This window comes from Bison bison, unplaced genomic scaffold, assembly GCF_000754665.1.
Source record: "Bison bison bison isolate TAMUID 2011002044 unplaced genomic scaffold, Bison_UMD1.0 scf7180017864471, whole genome shotgun sequence".
Taxonomy (NCBI): Eukaryota; Metazoa; Chordata; class Mammalia; order Artiodactyla; family Bovidae; genus Bison; species Bison bison.
In genome coordinates, this window is record NW_011495032.1 from 19,738,246 (window position 1) to 19,755,224 (window position 16,979).

The window sequence follows — 16,979 nt, forward strand, 5'->3', positions numbered from 1 at the left end:
CTTTAGCAGTCGGGAGTGATCATTTAAAAATGATATAGGACCACAGCAGCCATTCTTCTGCTTACATTTTTTTCAGTAGATTTTTTATGACATTAAGAATAAAATAGAAACTCCTTTCTCCTAGCTCAATTTTATAGGGTCTGGCCTCAGACCACTCATGATCTCATCTCATACCACCATTCTTTACCCCACAAGTCTTTAGTCATATTGGCCCATTTCTGTTCCCGGAACATGCCGCACTCATTCCTGCCTTTGGTTCTTGGCACTGTCCCCTCTCCCTGTTTTCTCCTCTGATCGCTATATGGCTGGCAGTATCTTGCCATGCAGATTTGAACCTAGATGTTTGTAATTATGGAACCCAACTATAAGAAATATGAGTTGTTTCAGGTTTTCAAATTGCTGGGTACTTTATCAACTGAACATAGACACAGGTGAGATTTTTATGCTGTAAGTACTGCTTCAACATTTTTACTTTTGAAAACTAGAAAACTCTTCTACATATTAAATATGCTTCATTAAATTGTCCTTTAAAGGTAGAAAATGGTATTTAGAAACTGTCCACCAAGCAGGGCTCAGAGAACCACGTGAGTCAACAGTGCTCTTGCCAGATCCTGCTGTGAATTGTGGGCCAAAACGTTTCTGTCCTTATAAGCAGGGTTTCCCCACTTGTGAAGAGGATGCAATCATTCCTTGCTTAAGACAAGAAACATACATGTGCAGGCATGCATTTGAGTGTTTAATAACAAAGGAATTAAATATCTGTCTCAGATCTGTGTAGCGCTTTTCTCCACTCACCTACATTCAATCTCACCTAGAAAAGGACACAACTGGGGAACCTGTACTTGACATTGCCTTCTGAAGTCCTTTTTCTTAAGCTTGTGCGCGCTCTTTAGGAGCGGATGTACATTACAGCATGCTTATGCAATTCCCTGTGAAGACAGATTTAAAAATATAGCTAGCTTCACAAGTAATAAAGTGATGAAGATATGGTTCAGAAACGGGAGGAGAGTGAGCAGATGAGCAGTGAGGTGGGGGCACAGTGGCATGGGGGGGTGGGGAGTTGAATGTTGGGATGAACGGGACCTGTGGCATCCCTGGCCCAGCAAATGCTGACACAAGTAAAGTAAATGCTAGTAGCAAGCCCTCCCACTCCCTAATCAGTGTGCCAACCACTAAGACCCACACATTTTCAATCACCCCCTGGAGTGCTTGAAAATGAATGAGTGGCACAGTCATTATCTTGGCTGCTTTATGCTATGCTAAGTCACTTCAGTCGTGTCTGACTCTGTGCGACCCCATGACGGCAGCCCATCAGGCTCTCCCATCCCTGGGATTCTCCAGGCAAGAACACTGGAGTGGGTTGCCATTTCTTTCTCCAATGCATGAAAGTGAAAAGAGAAAGTGAAGTCACTCAGTCGTATCCGACTCTTAGCGACCCCATGGACTACAGCCTACCAGGCTCCTCCGTCCATGGGATTTTCCAGGCAAGAGTACTGGAGTGGGGTGTCATTGCCTTCTCCGTGGCTGCTTTATATTTTACAGCAAATGTACCTTCAGTATGAAATTTGCTAGATACAATTCATACAGTACATCTACAATATTTTTATGTTGTGTTAATAGCTTAAAAGGCTTAATGCCTTTGTGCCTTGCAAGCTAATTCTGGAACACATTAAGTGTGCAAAGTGAGGGCTAGATGTACAGGGATCTAAACCTACAGAATGGCGTTAGAAAGAGAAATCCTTTGACAAGCAGTTTGGAGACAAAGTGCCACATCAATGTCCAACAATATAATCACTCAGTGAGAGGCCATTATTCCCTTTCTGCTTGCTTATAAGAGCACAAGTGAAATTAGGAGATCCTTATGTATCTCCTGAATGGGTGAATTTATGAAGTCAAGTAAACAAGCTCCTTAGTAATGACTGGGAAAAAGTGATCCTGGTGTGAATTTACACTCTTGAAGGACACTAACAGAGCCAGGGTGGTGAATAGCTTCCAAAACAGCTCCCAGTGATTCCTGCCTTCTGCACCTCACACCTTTTGGTGGGATGTGACTGTGCATGTGGGATGGACCTAGTGACTTGTTTCTAATGAATAGCCTATGGAAAAAAATGAATGAATGTCACTTGAAGATTCAGTTATAAACCTGTGAGTTCTATCTTGCTCTTTTTCTCTCTGGCTTTTCTCAGTTTGCTGCCACGTTGTGAGTTGCCCTATGGAGAGGCCCATTTGACAAGGTACTGAGGTCAGTCAACTGCATCAAGGCACTGAAGCCCTCAGTCCAACAACCCATGAGGAATCCTGCCAATAACCACATGTGTAAGCTGAGAAATAGAGCTTTCCCTAGCCAACACCGTGATTATAACCTGTGAGGGACCCTGTGACAGAAGACCCAACTAAACTATGCCTGGACTCCTAACTCACAGAAACTGTGACATGATAAACATTTGTTGCTTTAAGTCACTGAGTTTTGTTTTTTTTTTAATCTGCTTTAGGTCTTACATGCGGCAGGTGGGATCTTCATTACAGCACATGAACTCTCTAGTGTTGGCATACAGGTTCCAGAGCACGTGGGCTCAGTAGCTGCAGTGCACAGGCTTAGTTGCCCTGAGGCAAGCGGGATCTCAGTTCCCTGACCAGGCATCGAACCCATGTCTCCTGCATTGTTAGGCAGATTCTTAACCACTGGACCACCAGGGAAGTCCCTCAGTCACTATTTTAAGTCACTATTTATGCAGCACTGCTCTTTTTGTTCAGTCTTTCAGTTGTGTCCGACTCTTTGTGACTCCACAGGCTGCAGCATGCCAGGCTTCCCTGTCCTTCACTATCTCCCAGAGTTTGCTCAAACTCATGTTCATTGAACTGGTGATGTTACCCAATCATCTCATCCCCTGTTGTCCCCTTCTCCTACTGCCTTCAGTCTTTCCCAGAATTAGGTTCTTTTACAATGAGTTGGCTCTTCACATCAGCTGGCCAGAATAGTAGAACTTCAGCTTCAGCATCAATATTCACCTTCCAATGAATATTTAGGGTTGATTTCCTTTCTGATTAAATGGTTGGATCTCCTTGCTGTCCAAGGGACCCTCAAGAGTCTTCTCCAACACCACAGTTCAAAAGCATCAATTCTTTGGCCCTCAGCCTTCTTAATGGTCCAGCTCTTACCTCTGTATATGACTACTGAAGAAACCATAGACTTCTGTCAACAAAGTGATGTCTCTGCTTTATAATACACTGTCTAGGTTTGTCAGAGCTTTTCTTCCAAGGAGCACATGTCTTTTAATTTCACGGCTAAGAAAATAAAATCTGTCACTGTTTTCATTGTTTCCCCATCTATTTGCCATGAAGTGATGGGCCTGGATGCCATGAGCTTAGTTTTTTGAATGTAGAGTTTTAAGCCAGCTTTTTCACTCTTCTCTTTCACTTTCATCAAGAGGCTGTTTAATTCCTCTTCCCTTTCTGCCATAAGGGTGGTGTCATCTGCATATCTGAGGTTTTTGATATTTCTCCCAGCAATCTTGATTCCAGCTTGAGCTTCATGCAGCCCGGCATTTTGCATGAGGCACTCTGCATATAAATAAGCAGGGTGACAATATACACCCTTGATGTACTCCTTTCCCAATTTTGATGCAGTCTGTTGTTCCATGTCTTGCTCTACAGTCTTCAAGATTGAAAAACACTAAGGTTTATATACTTGAATAAGGAGTAAGGCAAGGCAGAGAGCAATACCTCTCTGAACATCTCTAGCAGAAAAAAAAAAAAAAAACAACCCACAAAACATGGTATGGCAGATCAACATAGAAGAGAGAACACCTACAGACAGAAATGTGTATTCAGATTACTAATACACACAAATTTGAGCAATTAAATAACTTCTCTGGGATTCAGTGTCTTCATGAAAAAGGTGGTAATCAGATTCAGCTAGACTGTGAGAACTGTTAACATTCTAGGACACAGTGATCTGAGGAACTCGGGAAACTCCCTCCTGTGCCTCCCTCCCCATGTGCCGCTGCAATCTCTTTTTCATCAGCTGAACATTCCATACTTAGGAATCTGTTTCTCAGTGCTTCTAGGGACTGTTCCTGAGTTATTACCCAAGGAGAGACCATTTGAATGGTGAGACAAATGGAGAGGTAATTCTATGTATATCTTTAAGGACAGTGCTGAAAAGTTGGGTCTTGTGTTACTATGAAGGGGACGACAGAGGATGAGATGGCTAGATGGCATCACTGACTCGATGGACGTGAATCTGAGTGAACTCCGGGAGTTGGTGATGGACAGGGAGGCCTGGCGTGCTGCGATTCATGGGGTCGCAAAGAGTCGGACACGACTGAGCGACTGAAATGAATGAATAATGAATGAACTTAAGACCCTGGTAGTGGCGGCAGCAACAAAGATAAACACGGTTTATTTCACAATTTTGTGGGTGCCACCACTACCTAAAGGAGACCAGTCCTGGGTGTTCTTTGGAAGGACTGATCCTGAGGCTGAAACTCCAGTACTTTGGCCACCTCATGCGAAGAGCTGACTCATTGGAAAAGACCCTGATGCTGGGAGGGATTGGGGGCAGGAGGAGAAGGGGACGATAGAGGATGAGATGGCTGGATGGCATCACTGACTCGATGGACAGGAGTTTGGGTGAACTCCGGGAGTTGGTGATAGACTGAGAGGCCTGGTGTGCTACGATTCATGGGGTCGCAAACAGTCGGACATGACGGAGCGACTGAACTGAACTGAACAGGTTTCTCCTTTTCTGATATATGTGATCTGTAGACTTTATTATATAGATTACATTATTATATAAATAATTATATATTATTATTAATCACATTTCTCCCTCTTACTTCAGCTATAAGAAAATTTAGACCAAACTCAAATTTAGTTATAACCACTGCATTAAATTTAGAATTCCTGTAGTTTGAGTTCTGTTTTGTTGTCCTAATTTTCCTGTTTCCAGTTTATCACATCTTTTGCTGCAAGCCAGCTTAACTGCTTTATAAAAAATGTTGGCGGCATAAATAGGTAAAATAAACATAAAATATCTGTCTGAAATATTTTGCTTTAATTGTGATTATATAAACAAAAATAGAAAATATATCTCTATCTTGATTATTTTAAAAATTTAAGGTTAATTTGGCTTTAGTAGGGGATAAAAGTTTAAGTTAGCATAATAATTGGCAAAATTAGCATAACTGGAAAATTTAAAGACAACACAAATTGCAACAATATTTGTACCGCTTTTATTTGGAAAAATAACCATCTGAATGCATTTCCATAGTATATTACAGTTAAGTACTTCATGACATGATTAGCATTCAGTAGTTGAAAAAGTATTAAACTGTGCTTGAGAAGATTCCAATTGGTTCAAAGTCATTCACTGAACTAAAAGTCATTTCCTCATTTTTATAGTCATGGCATTTACCAGAGTCATTCAACTCCAATTTTCATAAGAAAACATTACAGACAAAATCCCACTGAAATCATCAAACAATATTTTATGCTGTTACAAATATGTTATGCAAAATATAACACTGGCACCAGATTTGTATCATCACGTTTTGCAAAGATATATTGCACATGCTAAAGCATAAAATATATAGACAAAACTACCAAACAAAAGATATTTGCCTTGAATTTTTAGGTCACTGCATAAGAAACGCATAGAATTACATTTTATACACACACTCAGATTGTCACTATCTTAAAATGCTCTTCCCCTATAACACTGACCTATGGTTTATGGTTTTGTAAAAAGAAAGCATTTTAGCACTGCAAAATCAAACATAATTCCTATAGAAAACTTCAGCATCTTCATTTTCATTTCAAAGCAGGTAAAAGGGGAAAGAGGAAAAAAGACACTTTATACATTCAAAGAAAGGCTGAAATGAAAACTCACTGGTATTATATTGCTCTGATAACACTCAAATGAAAAAAAATACAAAACATTTCACAGAATATTTTCAGAATATACAAATATAAAAAGGCACTCTAACTTCATATCACAAGACAAAAAAAAAGGGATGGGTTCTTCAACCAACACAACAGATAAGCAAACCAAGTTGCTCAACAGTACAAAGATTACTAGTGCAGCAAATCCATTTGATGTTCTTGTCCTAATTTAATAATAAAATAATAAACCCAGCAGCTGTTTACTGCCTAAAGTACCAAAACATACTATGGTGCCCTTTTATTAGTGATAAATAGAAATCCCCTGAGCTATTTACTGTAGAATCATAGCAGATTTTAGGCAATTTGGAGATAGTAATGTATTTACCAAGGATAGGCAGACATGGCAAACAGGTAAGTGCAATGAAACATGATCCCTGTGGCTGTGGTTAAAATACAGTCTAAAAATAACATATTTAGGTAAAAGCACAAAACAACCAAGACTCAATTAAAAGCACAATGTTTTCTGTTTTTGTTTTTCTTAGAAAGCTATGTGGCAAATCTAGTTTTCTAAGAGATGTGAGTGAAAAACACAGAACTCAGTTTTTAAAGTCGTTCCTTAAGGGAAAAAAATTGGTCTTCGGAAGAGGGAGAAAGAGAAAGAGAGTGGGGGAGAGAGATTCAATAAGCAATTCACGGCATGATTTTATTTTGTTCTTTTGTCCTCCTCCTTTCTGGCAGTGAGACTGGGGAAAAGTCAGAACGCAGCTCCAGAGATAATGTCGCAGAGCTGTCACTGCCTTGCCGTAATATTTCTTGTTCTCTGTGCTACTCTATAGGAGAAATGGTAACGCTGCTTCACCATTAAATCAGGCATCGCGTTTCCTGCTTTAAAGGCCAACTGAGCAAGATTTCCATTCACTTCTGGAAAAAGACTCCACAATATATCACGTTTCTGCAGTGTTAGAGCTCCCTTACTTTCAGGGTTTTGGTAAAGGTAAGGTCATTATTGCTCATTAACAATTTATCCACTTTTTCAAAACTCATCTCCAAGCAGACAAAAAGGACAGAGAAAAGAAAGGAACACAACACCAAGAATTAAAAAAAAACAATGGCAGTGGTGAAACAAAAGGTTTCAATGAAACTAATACCAGTTCTTATAAGTCCTTTGAACAAGTTCTCATTTGTGAAGAACCGAACATGAATTTTTAATAAAATCCAGAATATTACAGAGTGAAGACTTTTACAGTTAGATGAAATACATAGTATGGTATCTGTATTTGATCTAGGTATGTTAGGACACTGTTTAAAAAATATCTCACATACATTAAGATAGAAATTTCCAGAGTGAAAATGGAACCCATTATAAAATATTGGAGAGCAGTACTCTAATGCAACATATTTCTGTCCTGTCTCTTCCTCAAGTAGAAAATAGCATGAGCTGGTGATTTGTATTTCTCTTCTTAGTACATGTGCCCACACACTGACAGAGTTTCCCATTAGGCTGCTGGGACCATGAGATTTTCAGCACATTCAGGATAATTTCCGTATCTTTCTTTGGGCCCTCTTTGTGCACATGACCCACTACCCACTTCAGTTTTCATCTCGAAGAAAAGCATAAGGACTGCAGTGTATTCTAAGCTCTGAGCTGGCTACACACAGGCTGAGTCATGGATGTTGTACCTTTTTTCAACCGATGTGGAAGAACCTGAGGGTCGGCTGGAAACCTTAGCAGTGGAATTTCTGGGCTTGCCCTCAGGAATGCAGGCCAGCCCAGGGAAAGTTCTGTATATTTTCCGGCTTCCTCGTTATTCCAAGTAAGAATTAAAAGAGAATAAACAATGGATATTTCCTCGGCATTTGTTTCATTTCAAATAAATACAAACACATATACATCAAAGTATATGAACATTTTCTCTAGTTTGGCAAAAAATTAAGCTGTGGTAAACACATTATTAGTTACAAATGTTAAGCCATCAGCTAGAAATCTGTGTCATAAGAAATATAAAATACAATAAAGACTTACGCAAAAAGATTACATTTTAACTCCATAGAAAAGCTATTTCAGTTCTTACTTCCATTTTGAAGGAAAACAATTTAAATCTTCAATTTTAGACTGAAGCATTTTGGTCCTCGTGTATAGCTGGCTGATGAACTACAGACACAGATAAATACATACATATACATGTGCATGTGTACGTGTGTAATTTAAAGTCTCATTCTTCTTTTTGTACAGCTATTCCAGGTGCGGAGCGGGGTCCATTTGACCTAGAAGCTTTGGCAGAGGAGAGGGAGCAGACACAGTGTTCACTACGATGATTTCATCAGGAAGCAACTTTAATCGGCTTTAATTTCCATTTCACCCATTTTTACATCGTGCTTTCACTTCATTCTTTTTTGGAGTCACACTTCCACTCACTGAGCATGACTTTGACCGAAAAGCTCATATAACATTTCACTACTGATGAACAATACTGATGGCTGTTATGTTTTTAATAAAGTTAGTATTTTGATTTACAGACAAATTAATAAAGGGTAGTTTCATATTTGCATATATCTCAAAAGTTTCGGTGCAATATAATTTTCACCTGAAATGTTATTGAAGTGATTCCGGTTCAATCATTTGGTGAAAATTAGTCACAGGCTTTTTACAGGGAGCACTGGGTGCCATATTTTTGTTAAATGAAAAGAGCAAGTTCAATTTTCAGTGGATTTCCCCCTTCATTTGGCAACTTAAAAATCCTCAAAAAGAAGTTCTGGATATTTCAGTACACTATAGAGAGGATATCACTAGCGCCACCTGGGAAGCCTATGAATAATTGGACTCCCTTAAAAAAGATTATTACAGGCATTATTTCTGAAGATGAACACCTCTACCTTTGGCTTCTAGTAAGGAAGTAAACATCAAATTGAGCAGAGGTTTGAGGCATCTCCTATCCAGCCCTTCCCTCCCTTCCTTGGGGACATGAATGTCACATCGACACACTTTTGAGAACTCACTGCTGAGTGAGTACATGAAAAAAAGAAAAAAAAAATCTCCCTCTTTGTTGCATTATCCCCAAAGAAAAAGAATTAAATGTTTTTTTTTTTAATTCCATATTTAAAATGAGAGGTAGACTTTCACAGAAGTATCTCAGCTCTAAGGAAAACATGAAACAAAGTAAAACCAAGGCCCAACTGTGTGAGAGCTTTGCCCTACAGCCTAGCTGCCTTCCCTGGGCTTGATTAATTTCTTCTCTACTGGCTTCTGGAAGCTCGGCCCATAATAATACTTGAACACAACATACATCTGGAATTCAAGCTTTGTTCCCTTCCTCCAACATGGGTGATCAAGGAAAAGCTTCTACAGTCCAAAATCAGAAAGTTTCCGAATCAGAATCATTCTCATTGTACCCATCCTCAGAGCCTACATTGTTACTGCACAGGCTAACCATGCTACCCAGGTTGGAGAGGGTCGTCCTGCTCAAACTGTCTTTTTTAAAACAAACGAAGTTGACAGCCGTCATTGTACTGGAAGGAGAAAAAGTCATCATGGTAGCCAGAATGAGGGCCAGGCAGTCAGCCACGTCTTTGTTAGGAGCACAAGCCAGGGCCGGGGTATGACCTGGGCGTAAATGCAGACAAGGCAGTGGTTAGTCCGGGCAATCCAGAAGTGGCGTGAGCGTCCCACAGTACATCTCAAACGACCTCACACGTGGAGATGTATGTCGAGTTAGAAATCATGCCAGGCAAAAGGAGTTACTTCCCACAAGTCATGCTTGGGGTGAGGCTGGAGGGGACCAGGAAGGGGTAGACATTTGATGGAGGGTTTTTTTTTTTTCTTCCCCAGCTTACATGACAACAACAAGCACTATATTATCCGGAGTTAGGCAGGATTCCAGTCTTCATCTAGTGAACAGAAACATGAGGGGGGGCGGTGTGTGTGACACAATTCCACAAAAAACAAAAACAGCCACAGGACAATCAGAAAGCTGTTTCCACTTGAGAGCACACACACCATGCGCCTTGGGCTGGGGTCAGGGCACTCTCATTCTGAGAACAATGACTTTCCGTCAGATTAGAGAGGGTGTTGAGAATCAGGTGTCTGTAAGAGTCAGTAACACTGTTTTGTCACTTTATATATACTTTACATGAAGAATGCACCAGGAAGCTGGTTCTAGAGAAATGGAATCATTTGAGTAGATGAGATACAGCACTGGTTGGTTGTGGTGAAATGTACTATCATTTAAAAGAAACTTAAACAGAATTTTAAATAATGTCAACACCACCAGCCAAAGTCCCAAATCCTAAATGTAACAGGTATGGGGAGACTGCTGTGTGCCATGGAGTCATGTCATTCTCTACTATGTGAACTTGATGGGTCAGGTCTGGAAGAGAAAACTATTTCAACACATGAAGCAGGAGCCATGGGGAGGTAGGTGAAGTCTTCGATTCAGTCTACCCTTATTCAACCTTTATTCTATTGGCTGGAAAGGTTTAGCCTGCCCCCTCTCCTGGCTAAACTTTCTACTAACCACTGGCTCATTTTATTCAGAGGCACTGGCTCAAAAATCTTAATTTTTTGCTGTATCATTTGTTAGCACTTGACCTGATTTCTGCTCCCCTCCCCGCTTAACAGACAAGTCCTCTCTCTGGTATGAAGACAAACAAGAATGGACAGATACCTTAACATTCCATTCCACAAAGGTCTGTGATAAGTAATTAAGATTGCAGTGTGGTACAAAATTGTCCCAAATGTTCCTAGGCCTTTAGGGTGTAGCTAAGCTCTGATATAGGCTGTGGTTATACAACCCTGGTGCACTTATTCTTGAGTTTGCTATGGGCTGAACAAGCCCCAGATATGGCAGACTTACACTGCAGAAAGGCAAAACTAATTCATTCTGGTCTCTTGGGTCATTTTGGAGAAAACTCCAACCCTAAAGTATTAATGTATATACATATAGTGGTAATAAGAAGGTGAGGGAAGGTGGGGCAGGAAGACTGAGGAGATGGAGTAATAGAGAACTTTTCGCATCTCCTACATGAGTCAGGTTGGGGACAGAGCGGGGTACATGCTAGGATAAATAGGGCTGCAAAACCAAAACTAATAGGAGTCAGCTAATGATGTCATATGGCTGCTTACTTCTGAGAAATAGGCATGAGCTGCTAATTCCAATACCTGTAATAAGCAGTTGAATTATGTTAATACATTTTATAATACTTGAATTAAATGCCACAATTAATGCCACATTCAAAAAACTACTGAATTGATAAATATCCAGAAGTTCCTCTTTTGCTCCCCAAAGTTAAAAGGCATGGTAGTTTAATATAATTCTCATACTCATGAGTTTCTAAATTTCTTAGGAAACAGAGTAGAAAGCTTCTGTTAAGAGTTAGTTCATTCAGAAAAGAAATGTGGTATAGATCAGAAGAAGGTTTCAAGCCTAGATGTTCATTTAAAAATTTTTGGATATTCCCCAAATATCCATACTGAAAATACAAGTTCTGATCTGTTCTGCAAAATAATACCTAGAGGTTTGATCTCAGAATGAACTGAAATACAAAGATGTTTTAATTTGAGCCCTTGAGCATGCACCCATGACACATGTGATCCCTAACTCTTCAGCATGTGCAGTTAAAATTTCATTCAAATACCAAGTTGAGTGTATCTAACATATTTCAACCCCCATGCTGAGGAGTTTGAGACCAGCTGCTAACATGACATGCATATGGAAGGCGCTGGTGGACTGCAGGGAGACTATGTGTTTTACAACAACAGACAGGACAAATTATCCTTGTTGACTGCTCACACACAGGGAACTTCCAAGGGAAAGAGAGTTCTCACTGCTTTTTTAAACTAGCTCCTGGCTTTCCCATTTCCCTCTGGCTTCACAGCAGGTGCATTGGCACCTGAAATAATGGCTTACTTTTCCCACTTACCATTTTCATCTACAGCAAGTACACAAGCCCCTTTGGCCAGCAGCTCCTCAACGACCACTTTCAAGCCATTGCGTGCGGCCACATGGAGGGGTCTGAAAAAAAGACAACACCGAGTGTCAACCACAATACATATTTGTATGAGAATGTGGCATTTTGAGTAGTCTGTGTAGTTGAAAGAAAGAAAGGACTTGAGAATCTATAAATAACACGAGTATTTTTACTTTTTCAAAAAAGATTTCTGAAGAGCTAAAGATCCAACTGTTCTTCCACACTGGCCCAAATTCTTCTGCAGATATTATTGTACAAATATTTTACACCTCAAACAACCTTAGTGACAAGTCACAGGGAGCCAGAGAAAGAACCCAAGTTCTGGTGTGTTTTCTAGAAGGTTCTTTACCCCTTGCTTTCTACATCAGTATTTGAATCACTGTTTCACACAGTTAATCAATATGAAATCAATATGACTGATGTCATTATCATCCATATACATAATCTTAAACCTTGTTATTACTAAAGGCATGAAAGGAAGTTTTATTGAATTTAGAATATCTTAAAGAATAATGTCAAACAATATATTCTGCTATTCTGCTTAAAAATCTTAATGGAAAAAAATTCTTATATTTCTTTGCCCTTAAAACAAATGCACAGGTAATTTCCTAAAATAAAAAATGAAGCAGCTTTTGGGTCTTTCATGCTAAGGATTACACTGAATTATATTAAAATATAATTAACACAAATAGCTTAAATGCTTCAAACATATTCTGGGAACCTGATTTATAAAACTTGTTTTCCAGTAAGAATACATAAAATCAATACATTTAAACAAATAGTTTATCCTCAAATATGGCGGCTGATAAGATTTTCTAACAACCCACTATATTTTTAGTACTACCTTAGAAATATCAGCAAGGAAAAACACAGACCTCACAAAATTCTATGAAGGCATATCAGAAGAAAATTTCTAACTAAAAATGTCTAGCTTGGTCAGCAATTGTAGATAGTGACCATGAACTTCACAAAGGAAAAGCCAGATTTGTGTCTTTCATCACTGCGTCCAACTCTAGCCTAGAATATAGCACATTTTTATTGTTGGTCGAGTAAATGACTACGAATCTGGGACTTAGTCAAACTTTAGTAGTCACACTTACGTCTGCAGTGCATTGTTTTTTGCATTAATAAGGCTCTCATCTTGTATCTTGTCAAGTATTAACAAGGCACATTTTTCATGACCCTAACGAAGGAAAAAAAGATAAGTAAATGGAACAGAGATACAGAAATGTCCTGGGGAAATCACTTCAGTATGCTTTAAATTTAACATGTATTCCCTGCCTAATATCAAAATAGGCTATTTGTTGAATAATACATTTTCTTCTAAGAGCAAATGGTTAATCAGCCCTAGATTTTCAAAGATTCTAAATAGGGTGTTTTAGGACTTGACTAATATAAATCTGATCTAAAATATTATAATTTTTATGATAACTTTTAGAATTACTGTCCAGAGAGCTGAAGTTGATGCTGTATGTCAGCTAGGTCAGCAGATAAACAGAGAGTAGAATTAGGAGTGTCCTTTAAATTCTTCAACAAAGCTTTTTAAACACAAGTCAAGTCCCATCTCCTTCCTCAAGCCTTCAAATACCACCTCAGTATCCACCTATCACTGGAATTCCCATTGTACCTGTTATCTGTATCATTCATCACTGGCTGCCTTATATAATAGAGTCTTTTCCAGCAAAGGTCATTCTTTTATTCCTCATTCAAAAGATACCTCTATATGTTATGACTAATGATAGTTTAAAATCTAAAGAATTAACTAATAAAATAGAGACCCTTTTGGAACTTCAGGCCCAGTGCCTGGTTAAGGGGTGACCACTTCCTAAACCCTTGACACTCAAAATGTGGCCCAACAGAACAGCAGGATCAGCATCACCTGGGAGTTAGAAATATTGACCCTCAAGCCCCACTCTTGGATCTACTAAATTAGAATCTACATTTGAACCAGATTATCAGGGGATTCATTTGCACAATAAGTCTGAAAAGCATTGTACTTATATTCATGAAAACACCACAACTTGACATGAACTTCAGGAACCTGAGCACTTTTTGTGGTACCCACTTTTTGTGGATCATGAAATGGGAAAATGTAACCAATGAAAGGAATAGCTGAGACTTCTGGTACCACTGGGTACAGATAACACCTTTGATGATACAACGATATTGGAACAAACCACCATCACTGGTGTCAACTAGCATCATATTACAATGCCTTATAAGGGAAACACGTAAAGATAATTTTAGAAGTGTCTATGGAGTTTTCATTGTCATGTACTGCTGGTGGAATGTAAATGGTTAAAACCTTATTACAGGGCATTTTGGTCTTAGAAGTGTTCATAGCCTTAGACTCACTAATTTCATATTTAGGGATTTATTCAGATTATTATACTACAATTAGTATTATTTGTAGTAGCATATATTTGAAACAAGGAAACGTTTAACAATAAGGGATGGGTTGAATCAAGGGTAGCACAATCCTAAGGCAGGGTTCCATACATCTTATAAAACACTATAATATATGATGTCTGAAAGGAAGATATTCATAATATATGATTCAGTAATGAAAGCAGGTTATCCAACAGTATGATCCCACTCTCATAAAACCATACATTTATTTTTTTACAGAAGCAGGAACCTTAAGCTATATGTGAACATGATGCTCTTAAAACACACACACACATTCTTTGCACTGAACTACGTACCAGAAGAAAAGGGAGACAAGAGAAGCATACCTAAATGAATACATTTATTTGCCTCATAAAAGAGTATTTTTGGCTGTGTTATTACAATGTCTTCAAGCAGAATAAATGAAAACGTGGAACTGCTTATATTTTAGAAGCCATTTAACTAAGTTCCTAACCTGTGTTTAAAAGCAAAATATGATACCACAACCATGAAGACAGATTCAGTGGCAGCATCAAACCAGATTGTGGCAAGAATTCAAGTGGCAAATTCCCTGAAAAGCATAGCCCATCAACCCATTTGTGTGGGTCTGCCCTTTGCTTCCCCCTTTGATTTCACTGAGAATGACACCATCCTGGGAAAACATACATCTTAATTAAGAGCCATGATACACACACTTCTGATGGACAGATTTAGGTATTATTATTATCATTTTATCATTACACTAAAATAACCATGTTTCAAATCCATTTACATACTTTACTACTAGCCAAATGTAAGGATGTGTTCAAGTCCTTATCCTTCACAGTCAGGTCAGCCTGGGCACTGTTCACCAAAATATCTGCAGAAAAAGCCAAAAGATAGTTACTAAGACTACATGCTAATTACATGCATTTTGAAGAAATTACTACCAAAACAATAATGCTTTTAAATTTGTATACTCACATTACCATAACTAATATTTTTAAAGAAAAAAGGAACAATTTATTGCCATGAAAGTGAAGGTCAGTCAGTTGTGTCTGACTCTTTGCAACCCCATGGACTATATGGTCCATGGAATTCTCCAGGCCAGAATACTGGAGTGGGTAGCCTTTCCCTTTTCCAGGGGATCTTCCCAACCCAGGGATTGAACCCAGGTCTTCTGCATTGTGGGAGGATTCTCCCAAGGATATTGGAATGGGTGGCCTATCCCTTCTCCAGGGGATCTTCCTGACACAGGAATCGAACCGGGGTCTCCTGCATTGCAGGTGGATTCTTTACCAACTGAGCTATCAGGGAAGCCACTTTATTGCCATAGTTGTTCTATTCAAATCCAAATTCCATAGTCATAAATTTATTTTTATTTCTTTGGCTGCTCCAGGTCTTAGCTGCAGCATGCATGATCTTTAATTGAGGCACACAGGACCTAGTTTACTGATCAGGGATCAAACCCGGGCTCCCACATTGGGAGCATGGAGTCTTACCCAGTGGACCACGAGGGAAGTCCCTACAGGCATTAATTTTAATTGTCTTTACAGTTTTGTTATTTCCCGGTAAAATGATTCTATTGTTCTATTTGGTTTCTAAATGTTGACAGATTTCACTGTTATTAATTGACAAAGTCTATCAATAACCAAGTTAACACAGAGTCGGACACGACTGAAGTGACAGCAGCAGCAGCAGATCCGGTGGCTTAAATACAATGTTGGTCTTCTCTAACATGTATATACCGAGAGGATGATCACTTTCCCAACTTTACATAACTTTGGTTTTAGACAGGCCTAAACTCCAAGCCCACAAGTCAAGCACATACCCACGGCACCAGCCTGCCCGTTCTCAGCAGCCATCATCAGTGGTGTTTTCCCTGAATTGTCTGCCGCGTTCACTTGAGCGTTGTGTCTCAGAAGAAGCTGCAAGCACTCCACGTGATCAGCAAATGCTGCTGCATGAAGTGGTGTCCTAACGATTTAAAACAGGTATGATGTTAGCGTCCTATAAACTTAACACACTCCCTTTCTATATGTGCCTGAGAAACATGTGCATGGTGTCATCTTAGGGATTTAAAACTTACTGGCTTAGGGAGATGGTGACCAGGTTCCCCCAAAAGCCATTCAGGGTAGACACTGAAGTGTCACCTATGTGAACAGCACCCCTAGATTTGGGGGGTGTAGGCAGTGGTCCTGATAATAAAATCAGCATCTTTACTGACCCTTTAATCTTGAGTTCCAATGACCTCTCTCATCATTGATAAACATACTTTCAAAATTAGGCCTTAGATTTGTAGATAATTGGCTATTTTTTAAAAAAAGCCTACATCATTTAATGTGAATAGTTGGTTTCTTTGGGAGGATAATTTGGCATGATTTATAAAAGTTAAACACTATGATCTTTGAACCAAAAAATTCCAATTCTAGCACTTTTATCTCCCAGATGCACTTGCTCATGCAAACAGATACTTGTACTAGACTGTTCATTGCACCATTCACTAAAACACCAAAATTCTGAAACAACTTGAATATTCTTCAAAGGAGGACAAGCTGATTAAATTATAACATATCCTAGAGGAGAACATAGGCAAAACACTCTCCGACATACATCACAGCAGGATCCTCTATGACCCACCTCCCAGAATATTGGAAATAAAAGCAAAAATAAACAAATGGGACCTAATTAACCTTAAAAGCTTCTGCACATCAAAGGAAACTATTAGCAAGGTGAAAAGACAGCCTTCAGAATGGGAGAAAATA

At 39.1% G+C, this 16,979-nt stretch overlaps 1 protein-coding gene across 5 annotated transcripts in view; it reads right to left on the minus strand.

The window, feature by feature from the left end:
* Nucleotides 1–5,211: 5,211 nt before the first annotated feature.
* Nucleotides 5,212–16,979, minus strand: part of ANKRD44 (ankyrin repeat domain 44) — a 314,767-nt gene continuing 302,999 nt past the window's right edge. For 3 of the 5 annotated variants that reach the window (XM_010860891.1, XM_010860892.1, XM_010860894.1), the window contains 5 exons: nucleotides 16,046–16,191; nucleotides 15,012–15,094; nucleotides 12,948–13,030; nucleotides 11,800–11,891; nucleotides 5,212–9,484 (listed from right to left, as the gene is read on the minus strand). In XM_010860891.1, the coding sequence (XP_010859193.1) occupies nucleotides 9,237–9,484; nucleotides 11,800–11,891; nucleotides 12,948–13,030; nucleotides 15,012–15,094; nucleotides 16,046–16,191 (652 nt within the window). In that variant the 3' untranslated portion in view covers nucleotides 5,212–9,236. Of the gene's footprint in view, nucleotides 9,769–11,799; nucleotides 11,892–12,947; nucleotides 13,031–15,011; nucleotides 15,095–16,045; nucleotides 16,192–16,979 lie in introns of all 5 variants that reach the window. The other 2 variants (XM_010860893.1, XM_010860896.1) reach the window with 2 other exon arrangements.